Source organism: Falco biarmicus, chromosome 5, assembly GCF_023638135.1.
Source record: "Falco biarmicus isolate bFalBia1 chromosome 5, bFalBia1.pri, whole genome shotgun sequence".
Taxonomy (NCBI): Eukaryota; Metazoa; Chordata; class Aves; order Falconiformes; family Falconidae; genus Falco; species Falco biarmicus.
Genome location: NC_079292.1, coordinates 21,326,215 through 21,350,435, shown reverse-complemented (window position 1 = coordinate 21,350,435; position 24,221 = coordinate 21,326,215). Strand labels below are relative to the sequence as shown.

The following is a 24,221-nucleotide window of genomic DNA, read 5'->3' as shown; positions in this document are numbered from 1 at the left end:
GGCAGCTGGGAAGGAAGGATCAAAGCCTGGTAACCGGAAAGGAGCTTGTCTGAAATGTGGCAGCTCCAAAAGGACTCTCTCCTTGACCATTGTGAACTCACCAAGTCTGGTGAGTACCTGTTGAAAGTGAGCCTGGCCAGCCATGTGTCCATGGGCAGTCCTGGCCAGCTGTCCTCCAGCCTGTCACTGTGGCAAAGTTCAAAGATAAAAGCAATTCACAGCATCAGCCTGAGGTTGGAGATGAGGGATGGATTCAGCAGCTGCTGAGGCTGAGTGTAAGGCAATCACTGCGCTGCTTCTGGGGCTCTGTCTGTTGTGTTTGGGTGCCGTTGTTTGCTTGAGTTTTTCAGAGTTGAGCTAAAAGGAGAAGGGGAGAAGAGATGGGAGAGCACCAGAGTGCTGAGCATTTGGGGCTGGTCTGAGGATCCCTGACATATGTTAGTCTTGTGTCTGGGTCCTTTTGGATTTGACAGTTGGCTCAGATACTACGTTATGGGCTAAAATGGCCGTGAAAATATCTTGCAACAGAATTTCAGGGAGTAGATTCAGGAGCTGAGCCCTGTGCTAATATTGACTATAAAGAAATCAGAATTTTACTTTGATATATGCAAAAAATACTGTTTTTTTCACTGGGGATAAGATTGGATCATGCTGGCCTTGACCTGAAGTCTCAAACAGCCTGGCGGCTTGCTCGTGGCCTTGTATCTCCCTGCTGCGTGACGCTGCAGACCCCTGGGATGTGCCTGGCCACAGACCCAGGACATCTGGTTTCTTGAGCATCGGCTGGTGTTGCAGACCACCGCTGTTTCTGGGCACCCACCTTCCTGCAAGGGGTATATAAGTTTGGAAACATGATTATTTTTTCTTTCAAGGTGAATTTTTTTAGTCTTTGAACAGCAGAAGATTGACAAGGAGTGAGGAATCACGAGGAGGCTTCTCAAGTATATTAAAAAAGCAAAATTTGAATGTTGGTGTTGCTTTCCAGACAGGGACAGTGGGCTGTGTGCTTCTGCGCAGGGAGGAACAGAAGTGCCAAATTCATTTTATATTTGGGAAAATCCAGGCAATAAAGTCACGTAATGCAATTCTATCTGGTGTAATACTGAAGGTGTGAAAGGAACTGAAGTTCCACAGAGGGGTTTTAATTACAGAAGCCAATAAGCTGGGATATGGGAGAGCTCGCTGAACTGGGATTTATCAGCATAACCACTGTGCCTGTTATTTCTTCTTGGCTGTGTGGTCTGTACCTGTTTTGCCAATGCAGGGTTCTATTTCGATAACACATGTGGCTCTTTACTCTGAAGGTATTAAATGCAGCTGGAAGACAAGGCTAGACAGACTGTATTTTTTTAAAGAATTGATATTTAGCCATTGGAACAACTGGCCAAAGGTTATAATTGAATCTCCTTTGTTAACCAGGCTGAAATGAGGACTAGAAGAATTGTTTTTTAGAAATGTAGAGGTTTTATTTTATGCTGGATTTAATTCAGGAAGGTCCTGTGGCTTAAAGGGTGTTGGAGATGAGGGCTGCAAAGCCCTCGCCTCATGGCATTGTTCAGGCTTGAAGATGCTTATCTGAAGTGCTGCTCCCAGGTTTCTAAATCAGTTGAATTTTGTAATTTGTTAACCATGCTAAACCAAAGAGCAGTAATCCTGCTCCATTATATAGACATCAGCTCATTTTTAATGCTGCTTTAGGTTCGTGAAATGCAGAAATTCCTAGTGTTTCAATTCAGTAAAATAAGACATCTGTCTTATTTTATTGTTCAGTGCTGGGTCAAGGGTAATGCCACGGTGCCCTTGTGCAGAGTGTGCTTGAAGTCTGAAAAACTAAAATATTGGAGACCATGCTGTGGGTTTTGTGTCAGCTCTGGTGCACCGGGGCTGTCTGACTGAGCTCTCCTTTGATTTCCAGAGGTGTTCATACAGGTAGCCTGCATAGGCTCATGGACCCAAACCAGATTTTCAAGAGAAAAAAACCCTTATTTCCATAATGGTTTATCAGCTGCTGTTGTTGCTTGGCTGAATCACAGGATCATGCTGTGCTGGGCAGCCCAATTCAATGCTCGCCTTCCCTTGTAGATAACAGTGGGGTAAGCAGCAGACACATCCCAAGCGTAGGAGAAGTTTGTGACTGCAAAGGAATAGGGAAGGCGATAGCTCAGATCTGCTTTTCCTTCTGGATGTTTCTTTCTGATAGAGTTAAGGGGATGGTTTTTTTCCTGGGATTTCTGTTCATTATGGCAGCTTCAAGTGCCTGAAGAACAGTAACATCTACATTTAGCAGTGGCCAGTATCCCCACTAGAATTTTTGTCTATAAGATGTTTTTTAAATGCTAGAAAAATAGAATCCTTTGTAATATATTTATTTAATTGTTCCCTTCAGTGTGCTGTAGCACACGGACAGACTTTAGCTAAAGTCCTCTTCTGTGGTGGTTGTGGGGTCCTGCCTCACTGGCTGTTAACACAAGGCTTTTGGGGAGCTCCTTTTGCGGTGTGATGTTTGTCCATCTGAAATGTCAGTTGGAACTGTCTTTCATCTCTGCCAAATAAAAAAATTAGAAATATCCGCCATCTTCCAGTCACATGACCCATTAGCCTTATTTTCTATCAGGAGATACCTTTTGGAGTCTAGCAGAGTGATTTTTATAGTGATTATACTGATAGAAAATACAGTCTGATGAGTGTTGGATCTGGTCATCCTGGAGTGCCCATGGCTTGTGTCTAGCTTCTTTAGGGGTGCAGGTCAGAGGAGGGTGCCGAGGCATTCAATGTTAGTTGCATGCATGGGGTGAATTGTGTGAATTTATTAGTTTGAGCTTAAATATGCACAGAAATTCAGATTTCAAGTGTTTTGGAAAAATAAAACATTAATTTTATTTTTTACAAAAAAACCCCAAATGCTCTTAATTAAACTAAAACATGTTGCAGATGTTTCAGGAAAGGAGGACCATTTTATTGATCGTCTGAGTCCTTTGAAGATCCCATTCCTTAACGGGAGACCTCACATCCAAGGGTTTCTTCCCAAGCCATGCTGATGTGCTCCAGCAGTGGCCCCACCGTCCCTTGGTGATGTTTGGTGACACTTGATAACCTAGCCAAGCTTTCCTTCCCTGACTGGCATCCTTTTCCCACCAAGCCCTGTACAGTAGATGCTTCAGCAGGTCTTAACGGTGCCTGGGGCTTGCCCCCAGGGCTGTCTGTTCCACCATCTCAGCAAGGCAAGGGTGGTCTATCCAGTGGTGCCTGCCTTTCCTCTGGCTCACCCAGTGCTCTCCTTGTAGCTTCTGGTCACACACAAAGGGCAAAGTCTTCAGTGTCCTACCAGCCAGTTGGCTGTTGCCTCTCTGAGGCTGGGCAGGTGATGATTTGCCTTGTTGCTGGCTCTCCTCCAAGCTCTTCAGCACATCTATAGTCTGCTGCAGATTCACCGGTCCCAGTGTGTGCTCTTAGGTGGGTCCAGCAGCTTCAATCTTGCAATTACATATCGTTATTTTGATCTGGGGAGACCTTTATCCAATCCTCCTTTTTCCATTTGTCACTTGCTGGGCTCTCTCTGTTTTTACTGCTGTGTAATAGGTACGGCAATTAGCCCAAAAAAGCCTCTTTTGTTGCTCTGTACTGCAAGGGTGGTCATCAGATCTGCTTTCTGATCCTCTTTCCCAAATGGATTGTGGTAACTGAGGCCATGAGCATCTCGGCCAATGTCAGGTCTGTGTTGGAAGCTGATCTGCTTGTTCAGCTCACGGGGTGGGTGTTACGGCCCCAGCACCTTCATTAGTCAGCTCTCACTGCTTGAGCCATGATAGCAGTGTGGCATGGACTCTCCTGGTGAAAATTCTGGGGGTATTTTAGGGGAGAGGATGTGTCTTCATCTAGGGGAATTTGAGCTTGCTCTTAAGCCTGCTGGTACCTACTGAGTTTGCTCTACATTCCCATGCCTGCTTGCTGACGGTGCTGTGCTTTGCCTGCAGGTCCACGCATGGGAGATCTCTGACCAGTTGCTGCAGATCCGTCAGGATGTGGAGTCATGCTACTTCGCAGCACAGACCATGAAGATGAAGATACAGACTTCCTTCTACGAACTCCCCACGGATTCCCATGCTTCGTTACGGGACTCTTTGCTGTCCCACATCCAGAACTTGAAAGACCTGTCACCTGTCATTGTAACTCAGGTAGGTGCTGAGCAGAGAGGTGGAAGGAGCTGCTCGATAAATGTCTGTGAGAGAGAGAGAGTGGGTTGAGGCTGCTCTCAGCGGTAAAGTCTGGACTGTTCAGTCCTAACTTGCTGTTGAGAGCAGACTGGTAGCCAGGCTTGTGTCACAGCCCTGCTGGAGCTCTCCCTTACAGTAATTGCCAGCTTGGGGGAGGAAAAATTAGGTGCTGCAGGTGACAGCAGTGGTGACCAGCTCCAGCTTTTATCACCTCTGACTTTTTCTGAGACAAAGCCCTTAGTCTCCTTTGGTTGCTTTTCCTCCAGTGTGGAGAACAGAGAAGGTCAATGCCTGCAGCCAGCCCGTTCGTGTCTCCCAGTACAGAATTGTTTGCCCTCCTTCATTATTTGGTTCCATTAGTTAAATTGATTACTTCATCCTCTTGCTTGCTGTTTGGAGGGGCTGAGAGGACAAACAGCTGTTCCTGGGGTTTTCCCTGTGCTCTGCAATGGAGACAAAATGTTGATCTGCCCAGCAGTGCCCTGAGTGACTGGGAGGATTTCTCCCGACGTGCTGGCATATTCTTGGAAGTCCATTTGTTCTTTATACAGCATTCCCATTATCCATACATTTCTGAGGGTGTCTGGCACTGCACACGCTGAGGCAAGGTTGCTTGTTCAGCCCCTAAGTAGCCCAGCAGAGAACATCACTGCATTGAGGCAGTGGGCATTGTGCAGTTAACCACAGAGACTGCACACACAAACAGATACTGTGAATTAATACCCTGCCTCTGCAGGCTTGGAGTTACCTGCCAGCCCTGCTGAGCTCAGGTCTGACAGTCACAGCACCCTTTCTCCTGTGCTGTTGGGCAGGTTTCATCAACCACCACACTTAGCTCTGTTGTTTTTTCTTCCCCTTTCCCTTTCAGCTTGCTTTAGCAATAGCAGACCTTGCCCTGCAAATGGCTTCTTGGAAAGGCTGCGTACAAACACTGGTTGAAAAGTAAGTAATATTTCATGTCATTAAACTCTAAATTGTTCTTTGAATAAATGTCAAATGGGCAGACCTGCATGGTCCAAAAAGGCACGCAGCAGCAAATGGCCTGACAATAGGAAAGTTTTTCTTGATGAATAATTTAAACTGTCTTGGATCATGGCAGGGAGATGGGGTGGAGGGAGAGATGGGGCTGTCTGTGGCTGCCTGTAACAGGCTGTGCATGCTTCTGTGAACACAGCTCTCTGAGACTCAGCAATTTTCCTCATCCCTGTTTTTGTTATGTGACAATCCCTTATCCCCTGCCAGCTTTAGCTGTAGCATAGGATTGAACAGTGAGGTTGAGCCACTGGGGTGTCCCACAGTGCTCGGTCAGCTGGTGCAGCGATGCCCAATTTCTGTGTGACAGCATTTTCACTGCCCTGTGTTTGCTGACATGGGATGCCACGTGCCATTGTACAGTGACGCTTTGTTTGGGCAGATCACCGTGCTAAGGTGCTCCTGTGGTATTTCTGTAGTAGGAGGGAACTTGGTTTGTTCGGGCAGTGGCACTTGGACTTGATGTGCTTGGGCTGGGAAAGCTTTTGTCATTTTTCTATTGAAAAATCTTGAGCTAAACCACTGATGGAGGCTCTTCTCGACAGTGCTCTGCCCTTGCAGCTGGGCGTGGGAGTGTGTTTGTGGTAACACTTTTGCAGAGTCTCTTTGAAATGTCCCTCCATCTCTCACTGTGCTCTTAACCTACTTGCCAGCATTGAGGTTTTCTGCGTGTGCTTGGCTGTCACTTGCCTTCGTGCACTGTCTTTCCTCCCTGTTCTTTCAGGTACAGCAATGATGTTACATCGCTGCCCTTTCTGCTGGAAATCCTCACGGTGCTGCCAGAAGAAGTTCACAGCCGATCCTTGCGCATCGGAGCCAACCGCCGTACTGAAATCATAGAAGATCTGGCATACTATTCCAGCACGGTCATCTCTCTGCTGGTAAGGAGACCAACCAGCAACTGAGTCCTGGTCAACTGCTAAAGAGGCTCATGCAGCTGCTTCTTCCCCATCCACATCACTGATCCAGATTATTCCAGGTTGAATGTGATCAAAAAGCTGGTTGGTGTGAAACAAGCTGATTTTATATATTTAAGTTCCAAGCAGATCAAAATCACAGTCAGGTTGCTGTTGTCAGTTGAAATTGGAGCTATTATGAAATTGGAGCTACATTAGAAATTGGAGAAATTATGGAAACTTTCTCATCCTCTCAGCTGGACTGGCCGTAGGAGGACTGTATTGGTTTGTCTGGTGGTACGGAGTGTGGAGGCTTGTCGTCTAGCACTGTGTGCTTTAAGTTCAGGAAAAGTCTTGGGTTATTTGAGGCTTAAGCAAGAAATTACTTCAGCCCATTATGGGTGTATGTATGTAGATCTCAAAATCATCATCTTGAGATGATCATCTCTAGATTCATACATGCATGTGTCTGTATATCTCTTAGAAGAAAGGCATTCAGGTACTTGGTGACTATGATTTCTCTCTCTTCTTGTGCCCCTTTCAAAAGTAAGTACATGCCTAATTTCTGACCATCGTGTGGTAAGCTGAGGTTATGCATTTAGCTGCAGGTCACATTGAGTATTATCACATTTAGTATGGGGAGACCATAGCTGTATCTCCTGGTTCTTCTTCAAAGGTTTCCTCAATTGGGGAGTATTCATGCTCTCTAAGAATGAGACTGTTGTGGGCCCCAAAACAGGGCAAGTCTGAGGAACAGAGAATAAGTGTTGAGCTGAATTGCTTCAGGGACTGAAAAGAAATGCTCCTTGCTGGCTCCTTCCTTTCCAGAGACACTTGTCATGTTCTTCAGTGTTGTTGGAGCTCTGTAAATGAGTAGCCAACCTGATCCCTGACTCAGGCTTCAAATGGAGCATGTGCTGTAGCTACCCTTTGATGCTGCTTATCTAAAGAAGGAAAGATAATGTACCCTCGGCAGTGCATAGCAAATCAGTAATTCCACCGAGCAGCTGGTTAATGTCACTGTGCTCCAGATGGATTCAAGGTTTGGTGTGTTTAATTGCAGAGTCTCGTCAGTGGTCGATTCTCTGCTCTGCAGCCCCATCTTTCTGTGCTTGGCTGCCCTGCTTTCTTTGGTCTGTGGTCTCCATGTCTCTTCTAGCCACCTCCCTCTTGCCCTGCTAGCCTACTGGTCAGCATTCCTTTGCTAATTGAGTTACAGCTGCTGAAAATAGGAGGAACCTTAGCCTGTAGGATCCTTAATACTTTGTCCATGTGAAATGAGCCATGTTCTGCAGTGCTTTTTTTGTGCCATTTCTCAGAATTACAGAATCACAGTCTCCCTTTGCTGTTAGACTGTCGTTTATATTTCCTTCTCCTTGATGAGCAAAACTGTAAGGCTTTAGTTATATCAGTGACAATGTTCTCTTCTCCTTAACTGATACTTCTTCATGTCCGTTCTAGCTCCAACATGCAGCATCTTTGTATGTGCCCAGTACTGTGTGGCACAGAAATAGGTGGAGGGCTCTAGGCTTGCTCTCAGAAGCCAGGGAGAAGGGGAATGTCCTCCCTGGGATTGGATTCTATGCCCAGAGAAGCCTTGCTTCTTGCAGTGCATTGCTTAGTCTCCCTCCAGGCTCGTGTAACCTGCCATTTCATTTATCCCCTCCTGCCTCTCAGATGTTACCTGCAGTCCCTCCCCAATATCCCTTCCCTCTCCGAATCCCCTTTTCTGATGGGACCCAACATAAATTCAACACCCGGTACTTTTCCTTTGTTTAATTTAGACAAAAGGGGTGGACTACAGGTAAGTAAGACTCAGTTTAAGTTTGCATCTGGCCCAAAGCCTTTGCAGAAGGTACCTGTTCTGTTTCCACGCTGCTTTTTTGGGTCTGTGGTTAAGAAAGCCACAGAGAGTATCTGGAATAGAAATATGAGTGTGGCAGATACTTCTGGTGGGTGTTTCATGTTTGTGCAATGTCTAGCTTTGGCTTTTCCCGTGAAGGCCAGGGAAGGAGGCTTTGTTTTCCAGTTACTCTGGTAACTCCAGAGGAAGTGGGATCGTGATGATCAAGGGTCGTAGAATTGTTGGTTTAATAGGTTAGACAGAACCTTAGAGATCATTGAGTCCAACCAGTAACACTGCCAAGCCCACCACTAAACCATGTCCCTAAGTGCTGTGTCTACATGCCTTTTAAACACCTCCAGGGACAGTGACTCCATCTCTTCCCTGGGCAGCCTGTTCCAATGCTTAACAACCTTTTTGGTGAAGAGATTTTTCCTAATATCCAATCTAAACCTCCCCTGGTGAAACTTGATACCGTTTCCTCTCATCTTATGTGTCAGGACATGGAGCTGAGCTATGTCCTCTGCTCAAAAGCATCAGGTCTTGCTTGAGAAGACTCCTCCCCCCGTATGCTGTATTTATCCCAGCAGAGGCCCATGCCATTACCACCACAGCCATTAGGGGAGCCCAGTTCCACTTTTTCCATGCTTAGTTGTCTTTGAACAAGTCCTCGCTCACTTAAACTCTTTTCACCTTCCTCAAATGCCTGCACTGTGCCATCCCTCCTAGCTGTCTGCAGCCCTCAGCACTCTTCCTGGGACATCTTGGAGAAGTCTGGCTGTCACATTGGTGAGACAGGCGACATCACACATCACCTGGCTCTGGCTGCTCACAGCTGTACTGGAGACAATGTGAGGTGCCAGTGTTGGATTGCCAAGGGTTGTAGCCCTGTCATAAGACTTTATGTTCAGACTTCCTCTGCATGTGCCTGAGCTTTCATGGTAAATCCCAACACAGGCATTTCAACCACCTGCCTAAAGAGCAAAATTAAATTTTCAGTGTAGGATTTAAATGCTAAATTCACTTTCTTGAGTTACAAGATGGAGTTTTAAAAAAATTGTACAGGGACTGTGATGAAGTATGGCTTTCTGCCTCCAGGATTGAAGTGTCAGGCAAGGAGTGAAGATCTGTGGAAGCTCGTTTGCAGAATTGCTTGGCCAGTCGAGGTTCTCTTCTGGGGGAAAAGGAAGTCTGGGATCCTTCTCCATGTCCTGTCTGTCAATCTGTTCTTCCTTTTCCTCAGCCTGGTGAGGTCAGGGCTTCCTTCGGTGTTAGGTGTTGATGCAGATTGTGGTTAGGCACTGTTGTGCAGCAGAAGTGTTGGCCATTGCTGGAAATGAGGGTTGGCTGCTGCCAGACCCACAGCCCGTCTCTGACACTGCACTGGTGTCTTCAGACTGTCCTCAGGTTGGCCTTTGGGATAGGTCTGACCCTCAGGACCCATCTTCTCTTTGACCACGGTTGTTTTGTGGTGAAGAATAGTAAATTGAGATTTGAGTGAGTTTAGGGATTTATCACCTACATGACACATCCATATCTGTGCTCTGCCAGTCTGAGACAGGATTCTGCAGAAAAGTGATGGACTGGGCATGAACGAAAACACTCACACTGGTTTTCTTGCCTCTGTAATAGCATCTGAAGTTGACAGAGAGGTTTTTGGCTCTGCCCCTATATCTCACCAAGTCCAGGGCTACTTAGGGACAGGGATGTTGGAAGCAGTCTGCTTTCTTGAATGTGTTTCATATGGACTTTGAGAGGATGCTCAAAGGCCGTGTGCTCTTGAAAGGTTGTTTGCAGAACTGTCATCTTCCCGATTACAAAACTAGCACTGGGACATGATCACTCTAGGCAGATGCAGAAGTCCTCTCTGCTGGTGTGGGCATTCTCGGTTGTCTTCTGGTCAGAGTGCTGCTTTCACATAGATACAACACTGCTGCTTGATTGCTGAAAGTTTTGTTCCTCTTGGAGGGATCACTGCTGACTGCCCTGTGTCTTGCTAAGATTCATGGTGGAATTCTCGATGCTGACTATAGAGACTCCAGGATGGCTTTCCAAAAGTTATTTATTATTATTCTGCTTGGGAAATTACAATTGGAGTTGGGGTCCTAAGCAGTTCTTCCTTGTTCTGTTGCAGATGACATGTGTGGAGAAAGCAGGCAATGATGAGAAGATGCTCATCAAAATCTTCCGGTGCTTGGGGAGCTGGTTCAACCTGGGTGTCCTGGACAGCACCTTCATGGCAAACAGCAAGTTACTGTCACTCCTCTTCGAGGTGCTGGTGAGTGTTTCTCTTGGGAAATGAGGTGGTGATGGGCCTTGGGTACCAGATGGTGTCACTTTTAAATCCAAGAGTGACTGAGATGTGGAAGGTGAGTTTCATCCCCCCTGTCTTGAGTCAGAACCCTCTGATTCCCTCTTTACCTTGATCAGCTCCATAGAGTGGGCTGTCCCTCTCTGCTAGCAGCCAGGGAAGTGCAAGCTGTCTGTGCACAGTAATAGATCTGTGCTGCCTGAAATGGATTGAGAGCAACCCTGAGGAGAAGGACTTGGGGCTGGTGGTGGACAGAAAGCTCAGCGTGGCCTGGCAATGTGCGCTTGCCGCCCAGCAAGCCAACCAAACCCAGGGCTGCACCAAAAGCAGTGTGGCCAGCAGGTCCAGGGAGGGGATTCTCCCCCTCTGCTCTGCTCTGGTGAGACCCCACCTGCAGCGCTGTGTCTGCTCTGGGGTCCCCAGCATAAGAAGGACACGGACCTGTTGGAGTGAGTCCAGAGGAGGCCACAAAGATGATCAGGGGGCTGGAGCACCTCTCCTAGGCAGACAGGCTGGTAGAGCTGGGGCTGTTCAGCCTGGAGGAGAGAAGGCTCCGGGGAGACCTTACAGTGGCCTTCCAGTACCTAAAGGGGCCTGCGAGAAAGCTGCAGAGGGACTTTTTAGTAGGGCCTGTAGTGACAGGACAAGGGGGAATGGCTTTAAGCTGAAAGAGGGGAGATTTAGGTTAGATCTAAGGAAGAAATTCTTTGCTGTGAGGGTGGCAAGGCACTGGCACAGGTTGCCCAGAGAAGCTGTGGCTGCTCCATCCCTGGAAGCGTTCAAGGCCAGGTTGGATGGGGTTTGGAGCAACCTGGTCTAGTGGAAGGTGTCCCTGTCCCTGGAAGGGGGTTGGAGGCAGATGATCTTTAAAGGTCCCTTCCAGCCTAAATTGTTCTATGATTCTATGATCATCTTCCTTTTGTACCGGTTGTCCACCCTGGAGGACAGTCAGAGAGCAGCAGTGCACAGTGAGAGTCCTCTTCTGGCTGCTGCTGTGAGTTCCCACATAATCTTTCCTGCGTCCTGTTAGCCCTGGGAAGCTTAGAAGATGGCACATAAATAACACCTAATGTTGGCTAATCTCTCAAGGGTGAAACTAGAAGTACACTTCAGGGTTTGCTCTGCCTGTGTGCTTGGTCCTTGGTTCAGTATCTGTGATGTGGGGACAAGACTGATGAACAAAAAAGCACTGGCAGAGCTTTCAGATGCAAAGAAAGATGCGTGTGTGTGTTTGGCTATTTGCATGGAGGAAGGAGACTCTGCAGCTCCTTCAGTAGTATTCTTTCCTGCCTGCCTTCTGTTTTGATCCAGAGAATATGTGCTCAGAGGTGAGCACCCTTCTCTGTTCCTGGACAGACAGGAAAGCATCTGAAATCTCTCCTGAGCAGATGCCCTTGCCTGGCTTTACTGACACCCTCCTCAGCTACCTGGCTCAGCTATCCCCATGAGAGCTTTCCTGCAAAGTGGTGCACCTTCTCCTTGCACCGCTCAGGAATCACGGCTTTCCCTGTGGAGCTGGCCGGACAGACAGCAGCAGGGGAAGGCAGAGGTCTCTCTGAGAGATGGAGGTGTTGAGCCGCAGGAACCTTCCTGCTACACTGCCATGAGTGATCCTTTAATCTCCATAAACTTTGTTAGTACACTCACAGTGTACTAACACACACAGTACATTGATAAAAAGGTCCGAAGACTATTTAATTGTCTATTTATATGTCTTCTCCTTATTCCTACTGTACTAATCATCAATTTTGGAGCCTGTATTAAGCAGTTATTTTATCTCCCAAGCGGGAGCCAGGTTCCATTTTTCTGTGGTGGCAGCAAAACAGCAGAATAGACGTTTTGACATCTGAGAAGTGACCGTTTCTAGCCATTATTGTGGGCTGCCACTGCTGCAAAAGTAGGTGCCAGGTGTACTTTCAAGCATACTTTAAGACTTTAAGAGACAGAGAGTTTTGGTCTGAAACGCATTGTACTTGGTCCTTCCTCTGAGCCAAATTGTTTTATGGGGCTCTGAACAAAATACATTTGTTTGGTGATTTATTGAAAGTTTGCCATCCTCGTGTGCTTAAGTAATGGTTAGTTTTGGCTTTAAAAGTTGTCCGTTGTTGAAACTGCATTTGTTTAATATTGCAATCAGTATTTTTTCATTTTTTGTTTTGTATTCATTCCACATTTTCAATAAAATAGTATTTTATTCCTTTTGTGACATTTTCACCTTGGGAAATAAACTACTAAAGGTATTTGGGGTGTTTTTTTTGTTCTGTCTGGATGCAGGAGAGCTGAAGAGGCCAGTGAAACAGGGAGCTTAGGAGAATCCCGCATCACTGTGACAGGGAGGGCAATGAACTGACAAACAGGAAGGAGGAATTCCTGGAGGACGAAGGTGTCTGCTGTGGTACTGCCCAGACCTGTGACCCAGTGCAGGAATTGTCTGTTCCTTCTTCTGTTGTTAGACAGGATCCCTCATTTGCGTCCCTCCCATGGTGCCAATTCGATGAACAACAAATGCTGATGAGGGCTCCCATTCAGTGGGAGAAGTAATAGGCAATATTCATGCAGGGACCCAGCTCCCAAGCAGCACTGCAGCAGAAAACCGTCTTCCCCAGGACAGGGCATTTGGCTCACCAGCCTTTTTATTGTGTTAATGTCACTTTTAAATTGGGCATTTTTCCTTCCTCCCCTTCCACCTTCACACAGGACCATGAATTTTTTTCCAAATGTGTTGAGATCTCGTGTGAAGGAACACACAGAGGCACACACAGAGTCACTGCTCCTTTGTTTCCTCTCTATGCTTCTCTGTTTGCTCTCTACTCCTTAGTATGCCAGTCTTGTCTCTCTCCTTAATTGCTGAGGGCTCCATGGGAGCCATTAAAGGCCCTGTTAAATCAGCCTTGTACAATCACTATATACATCTACCAGGTGGGGCCTGAAATCTATTTGTTCACCCCCAGACTATCACAGTATTTCACACATGCTTGTGAGAAACCTCATCTCCATCATCACCGAGGACTCGATGATTCTTATGGGTCCCTTCCAACTTGAGATATTCTGTGACTCAGCCAGGGTCATGATCAGCGCAACTGTTTTCTTTCCTTCTGAACTGCTGTGGATGTTGGTGTGTTTGCCTCTCCCAAGGATGTCTTTGTGGGGTCCCGTTGGGGAGGGTCAGTTTTGACCTCAAGTGTCCAGGCTGGTAAAGCAGCCCAGGCTTTGCAGGGCTGGTAGGAGTGAGTTGTTGGGAGCTGTGGCTATGCAGAAGCTCTACAAAGTATTTTGGGAACAACAAGAAGAAAAGACTGAGTTTTTCTTTACCATCTCATTTCATAATATAATCACTGTGCTCTTCTGTTTCTTGCAGCAACAAGACAAGACATCATCAAACCTCCATGAAGCTGCTTCAGACTGCGTGTGCTCAGCTCTCTACGCCATCGAGAACGTGGAGACAAACCTGCCCCTGGCCTTGCAGCTTTTCCAGGGTGTCCTCACTCTTGAGAGTGCCTATCACATGGCTGTAGCACGTGAGGACCTAGACAAGTAAGTGGACTTGCAGCCATGGCTGTGCCCAGAGAGGAAGGAGAGTTACCATAATTAACGGTCACTGTGTCTGCGATTATTTTTGGAATCAACGGTGATTGCATGCGGCACTCTGAAGTCTCTTATGCAAATAAGTATTTGTCAAATGAAGACAAGTGAGCAAATAACTTCCTTGCCCGATTTGTGCTCCAGGTATGTGCGCTCAGCTCAGCCTCTGACAGGGTTAGACTGTTACCAGAGTCTGCTTGCTGGGGTTCTTGATCTTCCTTTTGGTGGGCAAAGCACAAGGGAAGTATGCTGAGGTGCAGCCAATCTGTTACCAGTCTTAAAATAGAGCCTAGAAGCAACCTGTTGCTCCTACTGCCTCCTCTCTACAAATATCCATACCTGGTTCAGCTGCTCCTGATGGAAACAGGTCTGGTGTGCCGACTGGGTCAACAGCCCCCCATTCTTGACCTAGAAGAAACCGTAGCCAGATCATACCTTGATCAAGCACATTGAAACCAGCACTTCACACACATTGGCTGCAACAGAATGTTGCTGCTCTGATTAGAAACCCTCTGATCTCCAGCCTCAGTTGATTCTAGGCCAGTTCATGCCTATTCTCTTTCACCAACTTCGTCTTAACTTGAAGAGATCCCTAGCTGATGCTTATTCCCAGACACATTTGTAGGTAGGAAACGGCCAGCCTCAAGTTTGGGTGAACAAACCCAGCTCTTTCAGTCCTGTGAGACTGCTTTCTTTTTCCTGGGTAATCTGGAGTGCTCCCCTTCAGACTTTAGCTTCCTTGAGCACAAGGGCCTGAGAGGCACAAGGGCCTAAGAGGTATGTGCTGCTGCAGGAGGGATCTTGCTCCTGTGTGTTGGCATTGTGGCATCCCTGTGTACAGGCAGCACCTTGCCTGACATCTCTTGCCTTTGCTATCACCTTGCAGCATCAGTGTTTTGGTCATCCTGTGACTGAGGAGTCCATCCACAAGCTGTCAGAAATAGGCAAATTTTCCTTTTCAAATATAAATGGTTTTCATTCTTATTCTGCACAGATGTTGCATCCCAGCTTTATCAGTGAACACCATTAGGGCTTGCTCTTCCTTTCTTATCTGGCTGTCACCAATGAATGTAGATAAGGTCAGTTGTGAGATTGATCTGGAACCTCTGTAGCACCAAACTGGTATTTCTTCTTCAGCTCAGCCTGCTAGCCACCCTGCTTGCTGACTGCTCATCCCTTAACTCTGCTTTATCCAGTTTAACTAGCTTCTGTGTGACACCGTGATCTGCTCTGCTCCATCTCTCCTGTTCTAAAACATTACTGATAAGAATTAGATGGGTTCAATCTATTTTTGGTAAACCCCTGTTGCGTTTAGCCCATTTCCCTCCAACTTCCATCTATTTGGAAAATTATGTTGATTGCGCTTGTCAAATACGAGCACATTTTGTGGCTGTGCAAGGTGTTGCCGTTGACGGAAACTGCCAGACCAGCAGTGAAGCTGTAGGACAGAGGTCCAGTGTCAGATTTTTGACTCCTGGGATGGCAGTTAGCCAGTCCCCGCTCCTTCCACCTGGAGGTAAGCAGACCCTTGTGTCTAAATAGCCTCTTCATTCCTCCTGCCTTTACCCCTCCTCTTCAGCCACAGTATTGAAAACTGATGCATATTCACACAGTTTTAGCTGTGCCACAGATCTTTAATTGTGCCAGTGTCTTCAGCGAGTGGCAATTCCACCGGCTGTTTATTACAGCTGAAAAACCCTGCCCTGTTTTTGTGATGGTCCTTGGCATGGCTGGGCACTGGTTTGGCTTCTGGCAATTCTCGCTTGATCTGTGCTCATCTTGCCTTCCAGAATCCAGCTGTCCGCTTCTCAGTCCTCCTACATGACAGCCCTTCAGCTGCTTAGAGGCACTTGGCGCACTGCTGAGACTTTTCAGATGACTTAGGCTCAAGAACTCAGTAAGCATCCTCATTCCCTTATTTCAGCTTGGGGTGCAAAGCTCAGAAAATGTATGCGCCTTTGATTTAAGGGAATTCCAAGTCTATGCCATGTTAAACGAGATTTCCACAGGCAAAATGAGTAGCTACTCCTCAGAGTTAGCCCTTTTGAAATCGAAAATTATAGTAGCTTCTGTGCCTATTTATCCTTCCATTTAACACTAATAGAATTAGTCTTCAGTTTTCAGGCTCGTAAAAGATTGCTATGATATCCTCTCTGCTCGGTGAGATTGACTCTGCAATAGCACCTCTTCAGTCTGTGACTTTCTGAAAAATCTGAAAGCTTTCATCTTCAGGAATTGCTGGGGCATGGTGTAATTAATCTGTTCTCCAGTCTCTGTCGGAGAAGGTAGTCTCCCCTAAATGCTTCCAGGTATGGTGTAAAGGTCCTCCTGATGGCGCTGGCAACATCTTGCCGTGTTTGATCTCCTGCTGTTACACAGCCGGTTGTGTAAAAGGTCAAGCCTTTTGGGATTTAAAAAAAAAAAAAATCTCACATGGGAGACTTGTCTCTGTCTTTAAGGCAAGCTTTAGGGTGTGTTGGCAGCACATCTCTGGATGCATGTTGCTTTAGGATTTCCTAAGCCTCTCCAGAACAGGAATACTAAAACCCCAAAGTCCAGGACTAATGGCTTGTTTTGGACCTCTCCCCCATATCCCTGATTTGAGGTCATTTTATTGGTGAGGAGCAGTCTTTGGTTTGATGCCATGCTTAGAATCATGGAATTGTTTAGGTTGGAAGTGACTTTTGAGATCATCAAGTCCAACCATTAACCCAGCACTGCCAAGCCCACCACTAAACCATGTCCCCAAGCACCGCATCTACACATCTGTTAAATCCCTCCAGGGATGGAGACTCCACCACTTCCTTGGGCAGCCTGTGCCAGTGCTCGACAACCCTTTTGGTAAAGGCACTGAATCCTGGGGAATGCCACCTGTGACCAGCCTCCAGCTGGATGTAACTCCATTCCCCACCACCCTTCAGGCTCGGCCAGCCAGCCAGCTTTTTACCCAGAGAAGAGTGCCCCTGTCCAAGCCACGAGCAGCCAGTTTCTCCAGGAGAATGCTGTGGGAGATGGTGTCAAAGGCTTTACTAAAGTCTAGGGAGACACCGTCCACAGCCCTTCCCTCATCCGCTAAGCGGGTCACCTTGTTGCAGGAGGAGATGAGGTGAGTCAAGCAGGACCCGCCTTTCGTAACCGCATGCTGCCTGGGCCTGGTGCCCTGGTTGTCCTGTGTGTGCTGTGTGATGGCACTTGAGATGACCTGCTCCGTAACCTTCCCCGGCACCGAGGCTGGACCGATAGGCCTGTAGTTCCCCAGATCCTCCCTCCAGCCGTTTGTGTGGATGGGCGTCATGTTTGTGAACCTCCAGTCGACTGGGACCTTCCCAGTTAGCCAGGGCTGCTGGTAAGTGATGGGAAGTGGCTCAGTGAGGAGCACTTCCACCAGCTCCCTCAGTACCCTTGGGCCCAGAGACTTGTGTGTGTCTGAGTGGCGCAGCAGGTCGGTGACCGTTTCCCCTTGGATTATGGGGGCTTCATTCTGCTCCTCATCCCTGTCTTCCAGCTCAGGTGATGGGTACCTGGAGAACAACTGGTCTTACTGTTAAAGACCGAGGCAAAGAAGGCATTAAGTACCTCAGCCTTTCCCTCATCCTTTGTCACTGTTTCCCTCCACATCCAATTAAAGATGGGGAGTCTCCTTAGTCCTCCTTTTGTTGTGAATGTATTTATAGAAACATTTTTATTGTTTTTTATGGCAGTATCCAGATTAAGTTCTCATTGGGCTTTGGCCCTTCTAACTTTCTTCCTGCATAAGCTTACAACATCCTTGTAGTCCTCCTGAGCTGCCTGCCTCTTTTTCCAAAGGTCATAAACTCTCCTTTTTTCCGTGATTTTCAACCAGACCAGTCTTCTTTCCCACTGGCTCATCTTTTGCCACGTGGAGATGGCCTGCTTCTGCAGCTTTAAGATTTCCTTAAAGTACATCCAGCCTTCCTGGACCCCTTGGCCCTTCAGGACTGCCTCCCAAGGGACTCTGCCAGCCAGGCCAAAGTCTGCCCTCTGGAAGTTGAAAGTGGCAGTTCTACTGCCCCCCTCCTTACTTCTCTGAGAATCAAAAACTCACTTTTGATTACTTTGTGATCACTGTGCCCAAGACAGCCTCCAGCCGTCACATCACCCACAAGCCCTTCTCTGTTCACAAACAACAGTTCCAGCAGAACACCTTCCCTAGCTGGCTGCCTCACTGGCTGTCAGGAAGGTCAGTTCCACACACTCCAGGAACCTCCTAGACTGTTTCCTCTCCACCGTACTTATTTCCAACACACGTCTGGTAAGTTGAAGTCCCCCATGAGATGGTTGTGAGACTTTTCCCAGTTGCTTGTAGAATATTCCATCTGTCTCTTCGTCCTGGTTGGGTGGTCTATAACGGACTCCCACCATGATACCTGCCCTGTTGACCTTCCCTCTGATTCTTATCCATAAACACTTGGCCCTGTTGTCACCATCATCAACCTCTAGGCAATCAAAACACTCCCTAATATACAAGGGTATGTTTGATCGCATCACCTTATTGGGGGGAGAAGCCCTGATTCCTATGTGACCATTCTCAGGTGCTTCCATGGTTTCTAGCACATCAATAACCCTCACATCTGTTGCTGCATGGATCTCCATTCCCTACCTCTACTGAGATGGCAAACTGAAGGACCTCGCTAGCACACCGTCCCTCAAACACTGGCCTGCTGCCCTCAGGCTTATCTCTAGCAAGCCTGGTTTTATCCCTTTCCCCCTTCAAACTGGGTTTAAAGGTCTTTCAGTGAGCCCTGAGAACTCCTGCATGAAGATCCTTTTTCCCCTTTTGAGGTCCATCTACCCCGTCTATTGCCAGCAGGACTAACCCACAATCAAAAAACCCCAAATTCTGCCAGTGACACCAGGCTTGCGCCGGCACACCATACTGCAGCTCCAGGATGGTCGCTCCTCTCTTGGGTTCTGCAGTCTTAAAGCAGAGTAAAGCCTGTCGTTCAACTCGGCCGCAAACTTGTTTGTGTCTGAAGAGCAGCTGTGCTTTTACACAGCGCTGTCCCCTGTGTAGGCAGCGGGACATCCTGGGTTTATTTTGACGGTAGGTGTGTAGATTTGTCTTCTGAAACATGGCACCTTCCGGGTGCTGAATTCGACTCAAGCTGTTTTGTAGCAGCCGTCGTGTGCCTTGGTGCCCAGTGCAGTGTGGTTATGGAGAAGTTTTCTCAGACGCTGTGGGCAGTATGAAAATTTTGTAAGATTTGCTTACTGGAAGTCAGTATTTTCACCTACTTCTGAACAAAGCCAAGTTCCCCTATTTAAGTGGTTCCCAACTGCTGACAGAAAGCTAAAGCAGAAGTTGGTATTTCTTGGTATTTCTGTGGTCTGAGACAAGGTTCCTGGGCATGTTACCTGCATGACCGAATCTCCTGTGCTGGGATGTCTGTCCTGAGTGGAAGATCTTTCTGACTTGTGCCCTGTTTTTTTTCCTTCCCCAGGGTACTCAATTATTGCCGTGTTTTCACCGAGCTGTGTGAGACGTTCCTAGATAAAATAGTTTGTACACCAGGCCAAGGGCTGGGTGACCTGCGGACACTAGAGCTGCTGCTGATATGTGCAGGTCACCCGCAGTACGAGGTGAGTGAGGTTTACCCGTGTTCCTCTCCTCACCCCTATTGCCAAATCTCACTCATCCAGAGTTGAGTCAGTGGGGAAAAAAAATCTCTTATATTGCCACATGGTTGGGAGGCTTCAGTTCCTGTGAACTGCTGGCCTTGAAATGCCTGCTCTGCATTCGTGATGCAGAAATCTGGCTTAGCTTCCCCTTCCTGGTGTCCTGGACACGTGGGACTGCAAGTACAGCTCCGAACGCCTCCATTCGTTTCTTTCCACATGTTCAAGTTAAGCTTTGCAGGGATTGCAGTGCAGCTCCTGGTAACTTTGCCCTCCAAGTAAGTGAAACCCCGTTTTGCATCAAAGCTCCCTGACCATCCTGCCTTAAGTACAGAACATGGTATTTAAGGTGCGGTCTCCTTCTAAACGTCCCCTTTTATTCTTAAAAAGCTGTTAATTCAATCCCAGTAGCTGATCCCTGGCTGCCTTGTGTCCGTGTTCAGTGGATGGAGGTTCCTTCGCAGATGGGTTCTTGTGCTGACATGGGGAGCAGGGAGGTGCCAGCTGGGATTTGCTGGGGTGCACTCCCTTTCTTCCCTCCGCATTTAAGGTCCTGCTATGGGAGGGATGCAGCCCCTGAATTGATGGATGAGAGGTGGATCTGGACTGAGATAGTGCCCTCTCCAGGACGGGGTTTTCCAGAAACTTTTGGTATAGAGCCCTGAAAATAACATCAGACCTGAGAACCAGCAGACGAGCTAGCTAAGAAACGATGGCTGCTGCAATGCAACCCCTAGGGGCTTGTTTGCCATGAAAATTGTGGAGCAGCCACAAGAATACTTCACCAGATCTCTGTAGTGGTTGCTTGCGACTTGGTGGCTCTTTTAGTCCCCTTTCCAGGTCTGTTAAGCTCAGTCTCCCTTGGGCATGACCTTGTCCTGCACTAGTGATGCATTAAGAGGACTTGAAGCTCTGCAGCTGCTCCTGAAAAATCTGCACCTATTATTTTTCTGCAATAACTGCACTTATAAAGAGGCTGTAGGCTTTGGAGCAGCATCCCCTTCCAGCCTGAGCTGCTATCTCAGGGATGTTTGCTCCTGTCTGGGGTTGCTGTCCCCCTCGCTTTGTTAGCCCAAGCCTGTGTGCACCCCATGCTGGCCGTCAGGATGGTTAGACTGTTAAATGCACGGGCACGGGTGGTGAGGATTGGTGCTAGGTGGGCAAACTCTTCCATCAGTGTGGCTTTCTGGTAACGACAGTGTACCTGCAAGCAGCAAAATGCCCCGTAGCTTATTGGGGCAAGCTGGGTATCAAACGCCTCCTGATGCATGAGCAAGAACAGAGGGAGGGCACAAATCAGGCCAGGGTCGGGGAAATAAAAACTTACCACTGGCAGATTTGGCTGATGTGAAATGAGGTGATGTCCGTGCTTTGAAGCAAGAGACGATTCTCACACTTTAATGTTAATTTTGTAGAGAAGAGGCTTTACTTCTGAGGGCTGGTGACAGGTTTTCAGATTAACTCAGTGGGTTTCAAATCCCTTATTAAGTGACAAGCAGCAGAGAAGATCAGCAAAGCTGGGGAAACCAGTTCATGTTTCATCATCACATGATGAAGCAGCACTGATGGAAATCTGTGGTACCCCAGCATGCTGCAGGCATCCCCAGAGATTTCTCTGTCGGGAGCACCAGCAGAGTGGAGCAAAAAATTGTTCTGTTGATAACAAGATGCTGAATTTTTCTTTGTAAACAGGTGGTAGAAATTTCATTTAACTTCTGGTACAGACTGGGGGAGCACCTGTACAAGACGGATGATGCAGTCATCCACAGCATCTTCAAAGCCTACATCCAGCGCCTTCTCCACGCTCTGGCTAGACACTGCCAGCTTGACTCAGACCATGTAAGGCTGCATTTGCTTTGTTTTGTTTCCTCCAGAGGCAGCCGGGGCGGTAGGATGTATCTGTCCTCACTGCTGCATGCTGATGGCTCTCCGTAGCTATAGGGCTCTGCAGTTGCAGTAATTGCAGAGAGAGGATTGCGAGTAATTAAAACTGGTGTATTAAACCTCTTTTCATTAAGTCAGTTCTTGTTCGAACAGAGCTTTCTGGCATCTAGTTGCTGCGGGATGACCCTTTCCCACCTCCCCCCAGGTGGTTCCCATTTGGGGAGCTGCAGAGAGATACCTTGTCCCCTGCTCGGGGGCGTTTTTGTTGGAATAAAGCTTGCACAGCTCACTAGCCACAATGCTGTCAACTTGCTCCTTGAAGTCTGGATGGTTTATCCTTCTTCCATCTCTGGCTGGGCTCCTCATTCCCTTGATTTCCATCCCTTCATCTGCGTGTCAGAGCAGGAAAACACAGCGTGTGTTCAGGCTGTTAGCATTTTCTTTGTGCGTGGCTGTCCTTCAAATCCCCTTACGTAGCTTGATCCAGGGAGAGGAGGGCAGGAACGACAGATCTTGTCTCTAAACGAGAATTCTTGTCTTGTCCTAGCTGTGGGTGAATGGGAACATGAATTTCTCTGAGCTGCTCTCACCCTTTTCCTCTCCCTCATCTCTGTTAGGAGGGTGTCCCAGAGGAAACAGATGACTTTGGGGAGTTCCGGATGCGGGTCTCGGACCTGGTGAAAGACCTGATCTTCTTGGTGGGATCAGTGGAATGTTTTGCTCAGGTGGGTTTGTCAGAGCATCATGAGGCATGCTTCCACCCATTGCTGCAGGGAGGAAGCCAAGCCCCAGGGAGGAAGTCACACACATCTCCTTGTGCACAGGGAGGTAACTGTATCTTGAAGTAGGTGGTGGGGCTTATTCTGGGAGAAGCAGGAGGTCCCACCCTTTGGGGTAGTACCTGGGGAAAGGTACTGTGGTCCCAACGTAGCAGGGTGGTCTGTGGAACATGAGAATTTATGCAGTTGCATGCCTGGAGTCTGGTATTTCAGGTGTGTGGGAGGAGGTGAGGAGCAGGTGGCAATCTTGCAGCGTGGGACTCGTGACCACGTGCCCCCAGGCTGTGTTTGTAGCTTCTTTTGTGACCAGTTCTCTTTCTTGCAGCTTTATGCGACTCTGAAGGATGGCAATCCGCCCTGGGAGGTGACAGAAGCTGTCCTCTTCATTATGGCATCCATAGCTAAGAGCGTTGACCAGTGAGTGTTGACCATCCTGCTCATGTCTGTAAGGGCTGTGGGGTCAGGTGTTACCTCCAAGAGAGTTTTGCAGAGACACTGCAGATATCTTGAGGATACTCCTAGGAACATGCCTTCTCAGGCAGAAGTGTTTGAAAAACATGCTTTATTTCAGATAGTCCTCCGCATGTGTGGTCTGTGCTGCCGCAGTGCAGTACCCCTTCCTGATGGAGCAGCCCAAGGACTGAGGTCTGCTTCCTGGCCAGGAATACGGGCCCAGTACGCTGCTGGGACTCCGTGATGCAGTTGGACCTTCTCAAATCTCTTCTGCTTGCTTGAGGACATTCATAGAATCATGGAATGCTTTGGGTTGGAAGGGACCTTTCAAGACCATCTAGTCCAGCCCCCCTGCCATGAGCAGGGACATCTCCAACAAGATCAGGTTGCTCAGAGCCCAGTCCAACCTGACCTTAAATGTTTCCAGGGATGGGGCATCTGCCACCTCTCTGGGCAACCTGTGCCAGTGTTTCACCACCCCCATCATAAAAAATTACTTCTTTATATCTAGTCTGGCGAGACATTTGCCTAGGCTGATTATTTGGACATCTTTCCACATCCAGATTCTTCCACCTCCAGGTAGAGTTTTCCCAGAAATCTTTAGGGAAGGTTAAATCACTTTCTGGAAGCGCCTTTCCTCCCCTGTTAGTTGTAGTGGAAACATCAACAGCTAACGTCCAGGGCGGTGAGAGTGCAGCGAATTGTGCGTGCTGACAGCCATGCTGATGCAGCGGGACAGCCTGGCTGACCTTCAGCAGGCTGGGAGTGCTGGGAGGCTGGGGGAGTCACAGTGTTTGCTATGTGCTCGCTGGCTCCTGTTAACCTATGTTAAGGCTGTTTTGCTCATTTTTATCTTCAATTTTTATTTCTGCTTTTTTTCTGAGAGCACCAGCACCTCATGCCCTTGCACTGGTGGAGCATGGGGGAGTCCACTCCCCACCAGCGTGTCCCACAAGGCTTTTGCTCGCCCTGTGGCTCTACCGAGCTTGGCTTCACTCTTGCCATGAGAGGGCAGGCGGTGCTGTCTGCCAGACAAGAGAGCGAGAGCCCTGCCACCAATGTGGGCTGCAGGGAGCCCGAGACTCACCCAGTAGCACCCTCCCATGCTGGGAACAGGCTCCTCTGGCTTTCTGGAGTCCCCAGAGAATTAGTTAGCTTTGTTCTTGTGCCACGAGCACTCTTACTGCAGGTATTTAGTTTCTTCTGCTCTGTTTGGTAAAGCTGGAGGCTGCCGTGCATCTGGATGCCAGCTCCCACAGCCCCGAGCCCCTTGTTAGCCCACATCTCAAATATCCAGCACACCGCAGCTGCAGGGTTTGCCTGGCTGATTCAGAGCAACGTGGGAGTCGATCAGGTTCAACAAAACCAGCTACTCTGTGGAAGCAGTCTGGGACCTGCCTTGGAGCTAAGCTGGCTGCCTTTTCCCCACAGGGAGAACAATCCAACCCTGGTGGAGGTGCTGGAGGGAGTGGTTCGCCTCCCCGAGACGGTGCACACCGCTGTCCGCTACACCAGCATCGAGCTGGTGGGAGAGATGAGCGAGGTGGTGGACAGAAACCCGCAGTTCCTGGGTGAGTCCCTCCTGCCACG

The 24,221-nt window shown here is 48.2% G+C and overlaps 1 protein-coding gene across 2 annotated transcripts in view; it reads left to right on the top strand.

Annotated features, from left to right (window-relative positions):
• The window catches only part of TNPO3 (transportin 3), a 44,808-nt gene that overhangs the window by 11,674 nt on the left and 8,913 nt on the right, over window positions 1-24,221 (top strand). For both annotated transcript variants that reach the window (XM_056340071.1, XM_056340072.1), the window contains 10 exons: window positions 3,975-4,175; window positions 5,083-5,156; window positions 5,971-6,127; window positions 10,120-10,263; window positions 13,655-13,830; window positions 19,341-19,479; window positions 21,208-21,354; window positions 22,017-22,124; window positions 22,504-22,595; window positions 24,063-24,202. In XM_056340071.1, coding sequence (XP_056196046.1) covers window positions 3,975-4,175; window positions 5,083-5,156; window positions 5,971-6,127; window positions 10,120-10,263; window positions 13,655-13,830; window positions 19,341-19,479; window positions 21,208-21,354; window positions 22,017-22,124; window positions 22,504-22,595; window positions 24,063-24,202 — 1,378 coding nt within the window. The remainder of the gene's footprint in view (window positions 1-3,974; window positions 4,176-5,082; window positions 5,157-5,970; window positions 6,128-10,119; window positions 10,264-13,654; window positions 13,831-19,340; window positions 19,480-21,207; window positions 21,355-22,016; window positions 22,125-22,503; window positions 22,596-24,062; window positions 24,203-24,221) is intronic.